The sequence below is a fragment of the Eufriesea mexicana genome, unplaced genomic scaffold, assembly GCF_001483705.2.
Source record: "Eufriesea mexicana isolate 0111107269 unplaced genomic scaffold, ASM148370v2 scaffold77, whole genome shotgun sequence".
Classification (NCBI taxonomy): domain Eukaryota; kingdom Metazoa; phylum Arthropoda; class Insecta; order Hymenoptera; family Apidae; genus Eufriesea; species Eufriesea mexicana.
Window position 1 is genome coordinate 750930 of NW_016908244.1, and position 13600 is coordinate 764529.

The following is a 13600-nucleotide window of genomic DNA, read 5'->3' on the forward strand; positions in this document are numbered from 1 at the left end:
TTTTTTTTTTTTTTTTTTTTTTTTTTTCTTCTTTTTTTCCGCTAAATTACTTCGTCACGGTCTGCGTCGACGTTCATGATTAGTGCGCGAGCTGTCTTCGAGCTCGCGATTGCTTCGCGGAAAAAAAAAAATTGTACAAACAATCTTCGTGCCAGACAAATTCTAAACAATCCCGATAGCCAAGATCGATGTGCACACGCGAAATGCGATTGGGACTGTGCGCAGCGCGAATGATGCAACATGCTACAACGAGTTCTTCGTGATTTATGTTACGCTATTTGCCAAATAGGTTCGTTTATTACTTTTTTATTTTTTCTTTTTCTTTTTTTTCAGCGGCGAATGTTTCATTTCGACCGTTCGGGAAGTATACAGTGACGATAGCGGATAGGATGCGAAGCTTGGTGGAGGAGAGGAGATAGAAGTTCGTACCTTTCATTTCTCTTAGGATTCATTCCATTAAGCGAAATTGATATACAGGTTCGATTACCGTTCTTTTTAAAAGGAAAAACTCGACTGGTATTTCAAACGTGTCATCGAAGAATGGAGCGTTCAAAACGCGCGTTATCGAAGATAACGCTCCTGACAATAGGCAACCGTCTTTGCCTCCCTCGCATTGCGCAATGCCATTTCAATGTAATCGTTGGTTCGTTCGTGGTTTACTGTATTTTGACGATATAAACGGCGATATTCAGAGTGAAACCTTGCTACGATACGAACTTTAATCTCAAGCAATTACACGTGGTGAACTCGAGGACAAACTCGAGGGTACATGCGGTGTGCGCAAGTGTGTTTTCCCATTGGTTCACGAATGGCGAATGGTGGAAAGCGATGGTGAATGACAAAAGCAAATTGAACGTGGGACGATACCTCTCGTAATTGAAGGGTGTCGGCTGCGGACAGACGAGGATCGTGATAAACGAAGGTCTGTAAAGGCGCCGCGGAATTACATCGACTATCGCCTCCTGGTGGCACGCTCTCTTCTAGTTGGAAGGTCGCGTACGGATAAATGTCCTCCGAGTATTCTGCAAGCATTTTCCCATCAGTTACGTTCGCGTTCCTTTTATTTGGTAACGTAATTCGTTCATAGACCGTGTAACTCTCTCGTTGTCGCGGTTCTTGATCCGACAAGCGCGCTATACCTTCCTAGCGTTAACGAGAATGTTAATGATCAGAGGTACTTATGCAAGAACTGAAACGAGCCCCCAAGGCTGACTGTTCACGTGCTACCGGTAACCATTGAAAGCCTTTTTTATCGTCAATGAAATTCACGCTTCGTCTTCGACAACGAAAGAGTTAATCAGCCAATTACACCGGCGCACTAAACAAACGCTTGTCCCCTCTCCGGTTACCTGGAATTTTTTCCAAGGTAGCCATCTCGTGTATCGGCGAGCGAAGAGGCTTGCGCACGGTCGCGTAGTACTGTTCACGCTGCTCCATGTTCTGCTTATTGTCTAAGGCAGCTGCAGTCTGGGCGTCGTGCAGGCTCGCGATTTCCCCTGTAAATGGATCTACGGTCATTGTCATCGTGGAAAAGGTTAGACGAGGAGCGCAGAGGTTAGTCCCCTCTGCGGATAAGTCGCGGGAAACTCTGTACTAACGTTTCCGTAAGCAATAAAACACGGCACCGGCAGCGGCGATGATCGCCAGTGAGCTCAGTATCAGAGGGATAATCAGCTTTAGATCCGAGTAGACGGACGTGTGCTGAGGAATGTACTGATCGATCTCCACGGACGGCACGGTGCTGCTGGTGTGAGGTTGCAGGGTCGTTATCCTGTACTCGGCAACCGAGAAACCCGCGTTATTGTGCGCCCTTATTCGGATGTCGTAGGTAGTTCCAGGTTGCAGTTCGCTGAGCGTGTACGTCTTCTGTACCTGAACAACGAATGCTACGGCTATTTATCGCGAAATCGGGGATCGACGATCTCGTTGAATTTCTAGTCGTTGCTCGAGCAATTAACGAGCGAGTTACCGGGAGGATCGAGTTTTTTCCTCTCGAGGAAATCCTTGGATATTAAATCGAATCGTACAGAAACGCGAATAGATTGCGTATCGGTTTAGTACCTCGATGTTATTCGATACTAGAGTCCAAATGTCGTCTCCGCTTTTTCTGTACTCCAACTCGAAGTACGTGATAGGGCACCCTCCGTCGTTCCACATGCTCAGATGAAGAGTGATCCACGATACGTTCACCGTGATGAATTTATCACCGTTGCTGGGCGAGTTCTCCGGCTTTGACCCATTGGTCGTGGCTTTTACAATCTCGCTGGGCGAGCCCATATCTATCCGATTGTACGCAGTCAGATACATCTGATAATCGTTCCCGCACCATAGTCGTGACAGTACGAAACTGTTGACTTTATGGGAGACCTTCACCTCCTCCCATTCGCCCGACTCTCGTTTGTAGTGCAGAATGTAACCCCTGATTGGGGCACCACCATCATCCCTGTTCTTCCACTGGACGTTGATGGAATTACTGGTCGCGCTGGTGGCGTGCAGCAACGGGGCTGCCGGTGGAACTGCAAACGCATCGCAACCAACATTATTCTACGCCATCCTCAATCTCCCGCCTTAATTCGCAGTTAGCGTTAATCGAGCACGAAAGCGCAACGTTCATTCGCCACGAGTTTCTCGTTTTCGAAGAGATCCTCGTAAGATTCGGCGGTTTCTCGTAAGAATAGTTTTAAATCGAACTGTCTACCTTGCACGGTTAAACGATGCGTGATGTGATCGGATCCGTGACGATTCTTCACGTAGCAAGTGTAATTTCCGCTGTCCTCCCGCTGAAGATCCATGATCTGCAGCGAGCCTTCCGGTAGCAAGGACACCCTGCTGGACGGTTTCACTATCTGGCCCCATTGTTTCCATGTCACCGACGGTTCGGGATTGCCGACGCTCTGACATGGTAACGTCACGTTTCGTTTCCATGGGACTACCCGCACGGTGCCGAACGAGTATATCGCCGCTCGGACTGTAACAGATCGTGCCGATTAAAATTCGATTTAACGGCACGAGGGGGTACGAGAAATTTGACTAGACTACAAAACAGCGCAGCGATACTTTTCGCGTACTCACCTTCGCTGGTTAGTGAAACCGTGATTGGCTGAGTCTGGGGTCCCTCGCCCACCGACGTAACCGCCGCGATACTGAACTCGTACTGATTTTTCTTCTGCAGGTTCTCCACCGGATAACTGGTCTGATACGGAAGCAGTGCCCGTGTGTACCATTTTCCCTCCGGGTTTACCCAGCGGATATGAACGTTGTACGACGTGATGTTCCCGTTGCTCCTGAGCGGCGGCTGCCAGGACACGATAATTGATGTCGCCGACCTGACGACCGCCTTCACGCCCGCTGGCACCTCCGGCAGATCCTCCTCGGTGACGCAATACAAAGGTGAGGACGCGATCCCGTCGCCAGCCCTGGTCGAGGCTAACACTTGGACAGAGTAATTCGTGTACTTCTCGAGGCCGTGAATCACCACAGTCAAGGCACTGGTGATCTTCATTTCCGACTTGGGCGACTCGGTCAGAGCGTCCATGTTCTCCCATATGACCTTGTAGCTTTTCAGAATGCCGTTCAGACTGGAGTCGGGCGGCGCGTCCCACGAGATTTGCAGTGATTGCGAGGACAGCGCCGCACACCGGATGTCTTGCGGTGGACTGCTAGGCACTGAGGACATTTCAATGGTGTCACGAGTCAATTACGACCTATCAGATTCAAACCGAGTTCCATCGACTAGCTAGCTGATCACTCCGATCTCTCTCGCCTTTTAATTTAGGGTACTATTCTCAGCTTCCGATTAGGTTGACCCGCTCGAGATTACCTTTCGAGCCGTGGGAAACCAAATTTTTCTTATTGCCCGAAAGTTTCCGTGTACTTAATAAATATCTGATACAGTTTTTCTTCCCTGAACTCGTTAGGTGTTTTAATCATTCTCAAACAGCCGCGTTTAAGATAAATCGGGACAGAGTAGTCAAACAACGTGGTATATCCCACGGTATTCGCGGCCGACCAAAGACCAATATTTAACATCCGCCTGAATTTTTCAAACGGTTAAAAATGACAACTCTGTCACGGTTTCGGGACTATTTTTAAATCCGATGGAATATCCGAATATTAGTTTAGTGGCCGCTTTTCGCCTACGGTATCGCGAAGACCAAAGGCTCGAAGGAAGTCGGACCGAAACGTAAACATTACGAGCGAGAGGTACGGTTCGTCGATAGATTCCAACGAAAACAACACGGAACAGGCTTGTACAGGCTCGAGGTTAATTTTCGTCCATGTTTTCCTGTTTCAGTCTCGCGTTATCCTTCGACGCGTGTGGACAAAGTGGCTGAACGCGTGACCGACTCTGCTGCCAGTTGTGCGCCATCGCGACTTAAATCTAAGGTAAGTGGTTAACCCTGCGGCGTTTGCGACGGCAGGATTAAAGAACTTATTTGCAAGCAGATCAGTTGCAGGCAGCTGGTTCTGAATCTATTATTTATTCGAAACTCGACCGGTTATACGGCGGTTGGTATTCATGGAGGAATTCGCGATAGGCTCGCTCAGCCTCCGGTATTATTTCGTTCATGAATTCTTGAACGTCTCCGAATGGCGTTCGCGAAATCTCTTCCGGTTAATGCCGCGTCCCCCTGGCGTTCGGTTTTGCAAGATTTACGAGGAATCCGATACACCTCGGAAGAAAGCAGGAAATTCATCCGTTTAAGGTTTTCCTTACCGTCCTCGAGGGTGGTCGCGACCACTTCCGGCGTCATGGGACCTTGGCCTAGCACGTTGTACGCTTGCACCACTACGCTGTACCGCGTGAACTTCTTCAAGTTTGTCAGCTGGTATTGTCTGCCGGGCATCGACGTTCTTGCCAGGCCTAGGGCCACGCTGGCCGTGGAGATTCGCCTCTCTACCGTGCGGTACGTGTACTGGTCCGCTGCCAACCTGAACATTTCGTTACCGGACATCCGTTAACGTTAAAGCGATCGAAAATTCTTTGACTCGGTGAAATACACGTACGAAGGTAGTCTCACGGAAGGTTCGATGCAGCGCGAGAATTTTTCCAGATCGTTTATATTCGCCGTGTCTCTTTTACCTATTGGTAGCTCTATTTACACGAATTTTACATCGGGAAAACGGTGATCGGTGAAAATGTTAAAACAACAGGTCGATGGACACCTGCGCGGTGTTGGTAAACGACGTCCCGTGTTTGGTCTACGCGCGTAGCTAGTGTAACGCGTTCCGAAAATATTTCAACGTCAATGGTTCGCCGGCGAAATAAACGAGAAAACCGCGACTGCCGGTTGTGGTTATTTATCACGAGGCACCGTGGCGGAGTATAGAATGTCAGCGTTATCCGAGAAACACGCCGCGTAGCGCAATACGGTATGCGGAGCGTCGCGATGCCAACGGAACGTATTCGAGGCTATCGTAAGGTGAACGCGTGGTCGTTAAAGGCTGCTCCGTTTTCCCTGCCGGATCGTTACCTATGTTCCTTGTAGCCGATGTGATAACCGAGTATCTCTCCGTTCCATAAATCATGATCAGGTGGGTCCCAGGTGACGTTAAACTCGGTCGAGCTGACAGGATCTACCTTGAGATTTCTCGGTGGGCCGCTCGGCTTCTCGCCTTCCGTCGTTGTTTCCAAAATCTGCGGAAAAGGGGCACATATCGCGGATTGCTCGACGTGACATGAAATTTTTACGTCTCCTTCTCGCGCTGTCATCCGCGTTGTTCCGAGCGCGACAAGGAGCCTGAGAATTTTAATGTCTCCGACGATGATTACGCGAGATACGCGAGACGATATTCGGCTAGGAAGAAAATTACGACCAGACGTGGAGCGCGACTTCTGTTCTGACTGTTGCGAGTAGAGGTGGATATAAATCGATTCTCGAACGACAGACGTCCAAGTGGCTGGAAGATGGACCGGTCGATTGGTAAGCGTGAGACGGGGGTGTAAGACACGACCCGCGTGGCATATTAAGCTTCCATATACTCACGTCGCTCGCCTGACTACGACCCAATTCGTTCTCCGCGTATATTCGGAACTGATAGGAGACCGCCGGACGCAGACTGCTCACGTGAGCGTGGGCCTGGGTGCCAGGCACTGTCATGTGAAACGTGTGATCGTGCCACACCTCTGTAAAATAAATTGCGTGGGCTAGAAAAGAGAAGATCGAAGCACCTGTTGAACGATCGGCTGGAATTCTATTGCATTGTTTCTTATATCTCTAGGACGCGCGTTAAAAGGTTCTCCCATTTTCTAATCGAGTTTCCCGATAATTGCACCATCGTAATTTCGATTTACCGGTGTCGGTCTTGTACTCGATGATGTACTGGGTGATGGGGCTGTTGCCATCCTGGCTGGTCGTCCAGCTGATGTTGATGTAACGGCTCCCCTTCTCGATCACGTGAAGGTTCCGCGGGAAATCCGGTGGCTCTGCGCGTTCGTCGCAAAAAGAAAATTGCTTCTGTTAAACTCCGCGGTTTCGACGTAACCGATGGGAACGTCTATAGCACGGGTGTTACGCGACGCGGAGCATACGGTCGGAACGTATTTCATTTTGCGGCCTGGCTACGCGCGATTATCTCGTCCGTCGCTGCTGCACGGCCGGCACTTGTGCGAAAACGCATTAAATTAAATGGACGAGTCGCCGAGCGAGCAGGTATACATTACGATAATTACGCGCTGCGCGACAACGTTATATGCAAATACCAAGAACCCGGAAACATTATTGAAATTGTTTCGTCGCAACGAGCCGATGTATTACGCCGATAACGTCGTTACCGTGGATTATCGTGCCGCGTGAAAAACGGCCTTTAAATCTCCGTTTACCCGAGCAATTCTCTTCCTCTTGTTTCCTTTCTCTCCCCCCGATTTTCACCGATTCACCCGAGTCATTACGCGGATACCGTGGCCGCCATTAATAATTCCTTCCGAAGGAGAGATCCCGGCGATTGTCTCCCGTTCGCGTTCCCATCCTCGAGTGAAATACGACTTCCGCGACGGCATTCTTACCTTGTATGTACAGGTGAATCGTCATTTCGTCGCGGCCGTAAGCGTTCGACGCTATGCAGAAGTATCTCGCGCTGTCCTCTCGACTCGTGCTTAGAAACTCCAGCGTGCTGATGCTACCGTCGGTGGTGTTCTCCTCCTTCAACGTGTACCGATAGTCGGACAGTTTCTGCTCCAGGTGCGCGCCCATCTTTTTCCACAGTATCTTCAGGGGATGATCACCCTTCGCCTCGCAGCGCAGCGACGCGCTCGAGCCGAGCCTCGCTGTCTGGTTACGGTGTCTCTCCACGAAATGGGCGGGCACTGCGTGCGATATCACCGGGAGCAACGATGATTATCTCTTTGGACGCTTCGCTTCCAGACTACGAGACTTTCCGCGCGGAAAATATTTCGTACGAAGAATCACCGGAATATCGCGTTGACACTTTTCTTATCCTATCGTGGGATTACTTTCTCGAGCATTCGGGACCAGATATGAAAACGAAAACCGATAACTCGGTCGATTTCGACGGATTCTCGAAAAGCTAACGTAATTCCACTAACGGAGAGACAGGACCGAGTGCCATGGGAAAAGGAACAAAATCCCGTAGATTTTGCGACTCCACTTACCGTTCACGGTCAGATGCACGACTTTGCTGATTCCAGCCCCGATCCCGTTCACCGCCTCGCACAAATAAAATCCCTCGTGATCCTCCTGTACACGAGCGAACACCAGGGACCCGTTCGAGTGTATCTTGAGGTTCTGGGCGTGCTCGTGCGTGACTATGTCGCGATAATTGCCGGGCTTCTTGCCGCTGGCCCGCCGCCATGAGACCGCCGGCGGCGGAAATCCGTCCGCGTGGCAGTGGAGGACCAGACGCGACATCCCTTCGGAGGCACGGACATCTTGGGGCTCCATCACCCAACGGGGTGGCACTGTTTCGCGGCATAACACGCCGGTCGTTAGTTAGCCGTCGGTGGTGGGCGGCTTTCGCGCACCGTCGACGACCGTGTGGCATCTGAAATTTCATCGTCCCGTCCCTTCCCTTCCATTTTACTTGCAGATCCCGTCGACTTTTAATGGATCCCGGCTGCCTCACAGCCGTGTCTCTTTTTCCCTCCTTTTTCCCAGCAATTATCGCGGTCGGGCTTGTTAGTACGTTGCGAATCGAGGGACGTCGGAGAACCGTCTCGAATTCCTCGATCACTCGTAAACGAGGCAAGTAACGCGGCAGAGGGGAAACGATTTTCAACGATAGACTTCCCGTTTGTTCTTCCCCTCCCGCTCCTCTTTCTTTCTTTGCGTTTCGGCAAGAGGGACGGGGCAAGGAGGAATATTTCAGATGCCACCGCGTTCGCATCTAAGCTTATTGCGCCGAGGCAAGAGCGAACTTCTCGAATTGGCCTACTGCAACTTCCTACTTCAGCGCAAAGTGAAACAAAAGACGTAATTTGAGGGGTGGTGCGCGCGCGCGGTCGACCGAGGGATGGGAAAAAAAGATACACATCGCGGCTTCAGGCACTTTCGTCGGATCGTATCGATCCTCGCTTATGACGCGTGTAATTCCCTCCCTCCGTCGATCGCGAATATAATACAGGCAATAGAGGAACAGAGTGGAGGAGTCGAGAAAGTGAGGTAGACGCGTGTCAGTCGAAAAGAGAGAAAGAGAGACAAACTGGGGGGGGTGAAAGAGGTGCGCGCTGGGAGAACGAACAAGTGCTATAGTCGACAATTTTCCTGGTGATTCGTGAGACAGGACAGATCTAAATAACGGTGAACGGTAAACATCGTTAGGAACCACAGTGAGAGAGATAGACAGACAGAGAGAGTGAGAGAGCAATGCAGAAGTCAGTGCTGTGCGGACATTTTGACTCAAGAACAATGCGGTGATTGTGCATTTGCGTACATACACGTGAGAGGAACGAGGCCTTTTGTGTCTTGTCCAAATATTTGTACCAATTATTTTCGATGCCCGACTCACCGACCACCGTGATACGTGGCGAGTAATTCCCGTCCGTGTATAACGTGGTCCCACATAGTAGTCCGTGACCGCTTTCTCGTTGCTCGAAAATCGCGCGAATATCGAAACACGCGAATCGTCGAAAATTCGTCGATTCGCTGTACGATCCCGAATCATTCTTCCCGAATTATTCGCCGCGTAACTCGGCGCGAAGTCGATGAGAAATTTATACTCGACCGTCGATTAAGCGGCCTCTGGGAGACAGGTTTCGGGTGCAATTTCCGGGGAACGATACGAGGCAGGTATCGCGACGAGAGGAATCGGTGGCAAGTGTTTCGTAATCGGCTGAACGAAATAACCAAGGACAAACGGATACGAAAGAAACGAAAGGGAAGGTCTGGGCGAAAAGTGAAACGAAAAGAGCAGAACGTGTCGGTGCATATATGCGTGTGCTGATCAAGTGAACGAGCCGAGAGTCGGCGTTCGAAACTTGTACTTCGAGGCTGCTGCTGGTACTCGTACAAATTCAAGATGAAGTGGTGCTACGCCGAAGCCGAATTTCGCAAAAGTGGCTGGTGCCCTTTCATGCAGAATCCCTTTCCTTCGGAGAGTACCGCGATCGCTGTTTCCGTGTCGTCGAACCCCAAGATGGTAACTTACGTACAGCACGTGCATGCAGGTATTCCTTCGCTCGAGTTCCCTTTCCGACCTTTTCTTTATCATTTTTTCGTTTTTTTTTTTTTTTTTTTTTTTTTTTTTTTTTTTTTTTTTTTTTTTTTTTCCTTTTCTGCGCCGTGTTATCCCCTCGCCGTTCGACGTACCCGAGGAATCTACTTTATCGACAGCGACGCGTTTTCCGTGAAAGAGCAAAACGACGAGTGGTACACATCTGGATCGCGGTATCTCGTCGAGCTCGAAGATCGGGAGTGGTGCGATTTCATAGATGGTGCGCCTGTGAGATAGACAACTAGACAAAGTACGATGTGACCGTGGGTGATAACGCTATCGTATTGTGCGGTGCTCAAGTGCGTTGGTGCGTCGCGTTGCTGGCTGGGCGGTTGCTGCTGCTGTTGCTGCTGCGGCGGCTGCTGCTGCTGCTGCTGCTGCGTTACGTTTTTACGATCGTTCCGGTTACCGGGTCTAGAGCTGCGTTTTTTTTTTTTTTTTTTTTTTTTTTTTTTTTTTTCCCCCCATACCCCCCAAACAAATTACAATCGTATCGTTTCGAGACAAAGGTTCGATCGCGGCGGTGTCGGTTCCATTCCCTTCCCCCGCCCGGTATGCAGCAACCGCGTGCGTTCTCGCTCGTTATCGTATCGTCGGATCCTATGAATTAATCGACGATCGTATACGGTGTAACAATGGAGAGACAAAAAGAAGAAAAGAAGAAAAAAAAAAAGAAAAAAAAAGAACGAGAGAAGAGACAAGAGAGATTTATTTCGATATATTTTTGGAAACGACGTGAACGATAAGGAAAGACAAACCGAGAGTATAGCTCGCGAACGAAGAAATCCGCAGCCCTAGCTGATTCGTTCCCATGTTTGTTCGAATTCGCGGCTGCGATGGCTGCGGCGGCTGCTGCGGCTGCACGGCTGCATTTACACGTGATTACACAATACCAATGATAATAATAATAATATAAAACGTAGGTTATGTACAGGCTGGCTCGCGGGAACGTTTAATTGCCTCCCTGTGTGCGGGTAAAGGCTACGAGGAAACGCTCGCCACCCCGGGTCACGATTTTTCGCGAGAACGAACGAAGCGTGAAAATAATTTACAGAGGCACAAACGTGACCGTGTTTCCCGCGGGTACGTAAAAGTCCGGGGTTTCAGCGTCGAAAACGGGCAACCCGCGATCTACGTACGTATCGTTCGGGAACGTTTGAGTGGCACGGATCATTGGAAAAATTGGGCAAGAATTAGCCAAAAATGGCAAGCGAGCCAAAAATGGCAAGCGACGTACTCGAATCTCGCGCATGTTCGATAATTTCCGTCGAATCGATACGAATCACGCGTTCGGTCGATCTCACAGGTGCGTCGATAGGATCGAGCACGCGGTGCTGCAAAATTCGAACGCGGCGTGAATTGCGCATCGTGATTTCGATGCAGTGGCACTTTGCGACGCAAAATCCGAACAGCGAGATCGCGCTGCGTGCCACTCGAACGGATAAACAATAGAATCGCGTATTTTCCAGCGATAACGGTAACGATGTCTCGTCGTGGCGGACATTGGCAGCGAGAATAAGATACTCGCGACCGGTGCTAGCCAAACACACGGCCAACGTTGGCGATTACGCGAGTGGAAAAGAATTTTCCACGATACGACGTGGAACCGAAGAAGGCCATCGAACGTTCGATCCGCGAAGGAAACCAGCCGGTGCACAGAGAAGATATCGACAAGATATAGACAAGTGATATATAAGTGGTGCGCTGCCAGGTGCAAGAAAGAAACGAACAGAAAGGTGAGACGGTGAGTGAACGGCATTGAAGAACACAGACAGTGCGTCCGGACGAGCTTTCAGTTCGTCCGCCCGACTCGGCTTTCTCTCGGTCTACTTTACCACGAACGATCAACTCGGCCGTCCATAGGACCTCGGCCACCGAATTGCGCGCCAGGCAAGTATAGTTGCCGGAGTGAGCGGCGCTCACGCGCTCGATAACTATGGTACTGGAATGGGCGTCAATGTTGGTTACGCGTAGCCCGGCGGGTGTCTGCGTGTGTCTGGGACCGGTTATCCCGGTGTTGCCGAAGCCAGCTGGACTGCTGGGTCCGGCGATCGGCTCGCCGTCCTTGGACCAGGCGATCGTGAACGGAGGATCGCCCTTCTCGACCATGCAAGTTACCTGAGCACGCACGCCCTCCGAGAGGTCCTTGTTAAAGCTAAAGGGGGCTATCGTGGGTGGAACTGCACAAAGAAAAAGAAGAAGAAAAAGAATAGATCGAAGCGGTGAGAGTACGATAAACGGTGTGTGGTGTACGGTATTCGTAACCGATGGCACGCGCGTGCTTCCGCTGCGCTACCGATCGCCGCTTCTCTCGGCCCCGAGTCCAGAGTTCCGTGGATGTTTGCTTCCCGTTGACACGCCGTCTCTGCTGAATGATCGATGCGCGTTTGGTCGCCGCGAAAATGTTTAGCATACGCGGTTCCAACTGTTCGACGTCGGGGGGATATATCAGGATTGATGGAGATCGCGCTACAAGCAGACGGAGTTAGGTCGATCCCGCCTATCCGACCACTGGATACTTCTCGCCGATGGATTTTCACGAGCGTACGCGTATCCGTCGCGTGTCGATCCGCGTGGATCGATCACGATTCGGAAGTTGGAGAATCAGCGTGAGGGGGGTGGTACTCTGTTTCGGAAACGTCCACCCTCTGCCTGCTGGTTACGCCTCGAGGCCTCGGATTATCTTTCGAGATACCTCGCTGCGGCATCTACACCCGAATAAATTTCGTCTTCGATAACGCGGATGCCTCGGGTACAATATACACCGACCAAATCCTTCTCTCATTATCGAAATTCGCCCGTACGTAATCTCGTTGAGGGCGCTGTTAGGCAAATGTCAGACGTAACCGGTGGAGATAGGATTTCGGGGACGTCCTCCAGCCTGCCGGCTTCTCGATCGCGGAGATCGATGTCCTTTTCGAGGATCGCGTATTTTTTCCAGGCCATCAACGTTATCGAGGCGGACGAATCTATCGGTCGCCCATACCGCCTGGCATCGTGGACGTGGTGCGCGCATTACGCTGCCCGTAATGGATGCCGAGCCGGCGTAATGCGATAACATCAACGCTGCTTATCAACTCGGCCGCGCGTCATTACGCGTACGCCATTATACGTATAGGATCGTATTAACATTGACAAAGTCACAGGGGGCGTTTCGACGCGGTTATCGCGCGAATCAATAGCGGTACGTTAATGAAATAAAGCTCCTATTTATGTTAGCGAGGGTTATTAAAAGGACCGCTGGTGATGGCCGATGTCCCCCATCGCCGCGATTTCGCGGACGTCCGTGTCGTCGATTCGACGTTGGACGATGCCTGGAAAATCCTGCACCGATGTCGACGAACTTTTCCATCCGGCGCGGTGCGCGCGAACTCGCGGATCGCTGCAGGACCAGCGACATCGGGACGAACAAAATCGTTTCGTTGGCTGGAATATTTAACAGAGCCTGGACGACGACCCTTCGGCCGGCAGGACTCTGTCGCGGCATGGAAACCGGACGTAATGCCGCGGAACGACAATAATAACTCGCCTCGTTGGCCCCGGCGAGAGAAAGAGAGACTCGCGCGCGGATGTCGGGATATTCGGTGCCCTGGAGGTATTAGAACAGAACGTGGCGGTTGTTTGAGAATAATTGAGAATCCGTACCGGGGGGTTGCCTGCAGATAGCGCAACGTTACACGAGTAATGCCCAAAGAGTTGCCACACGCCGTCGGTGTGTAGGTGCACGTCACGTACACAGATCCACGTTTCCTACGGACCAACGGTGAAGGTGTGCGTGGATATCAACCGAGTTACGCGCGACGCGACAGTTCGATAAACGAACAAACAAAACGAATTTATACGTGTTTGACGATAAACACGGCCGACGTTTGTTCCGGTCGACAGAGATCGACGATTTTGCGACGTACAGTGCGCAGCGCCGCGCTCTAAT

General features: G+C 50.9%; 2 protein-coding genes across 2 annotated transcripts in view; both read right to left on the reverse strand.

Annotated features, from left to right (window-relative positions):
• Window positions 1–7989, reverse strand: part of LOC108554841 (Down syndrome cell adhesion molecule-like protein Dscam2) — a 10886-nt gene extending 2897 nt beyond the window's left edge. Inside the window, exons 1-12 of the mRNA XM_017910240.1 lie at window positions 7613–7989; window positions 7007–7306; window positions 6296–6427; window positions 5988–6127; window positions 5475–5638; window positions 4718–4932; window positions 3073–3666; window positions 2699–2968; window positions 2062–2516; window positions 1599–1872; window positions 1350–1496; window positions 868–1022 (exon numbers count right to left, since the gene is read on the reverse strand). Coding sequence (XP_017765729.1) covers window positions 868–1022; window positions 1350–1496; window positions 1599–1872; window positions 2062–2516; window positions 2699–2968; window positions 3073–3666; window positions 4718–4932; window positions 5475–5638; window positions 5988–6127; window positions 6296–6427; window positions 7007–7306; window positions 7613–7901 — 3135 coding nt within the window. The 5' untranslated portion in view covers window positions 7902–7989. The remainder of the gene's footprint in view (window positions 1–867; window positions 1023–1349; window positions 1497–1598; window positions 1873–2061; window positions 2517–2698; window positions 2969–3072; window positions 3667–4717; window positions 4933–5474; window positions 5639–5987; window positions 6128–6295; window positions 6428–7006; window positions 7307–7612) is intronic.
• A 2094-nt stretch (window positions 7990–10083) lies between these two features.
• LOC108554807 (Down syndrome cell adhesion molecule-like protein Dscam2) overlaps window positions 10084–13600 on the reverse strand; it is a 92723-nt gene continuing 89206 nt past the window's right edge. The window contains exons 10-11 of the mRNA XM_017910200.1: window positions 11443–11849; window positions 10084–10089 (exon numbers count right to left, since the gene is read on the reverse strand). Of these exons, the coding sequence (XP_017765689.1) occupies window positions 10084–10089; window positions 11443–11849 (413 nt within the window). The remainder of the gene's footprint in view (window positions 10090–11442; window positions 11850–13600) is intronic.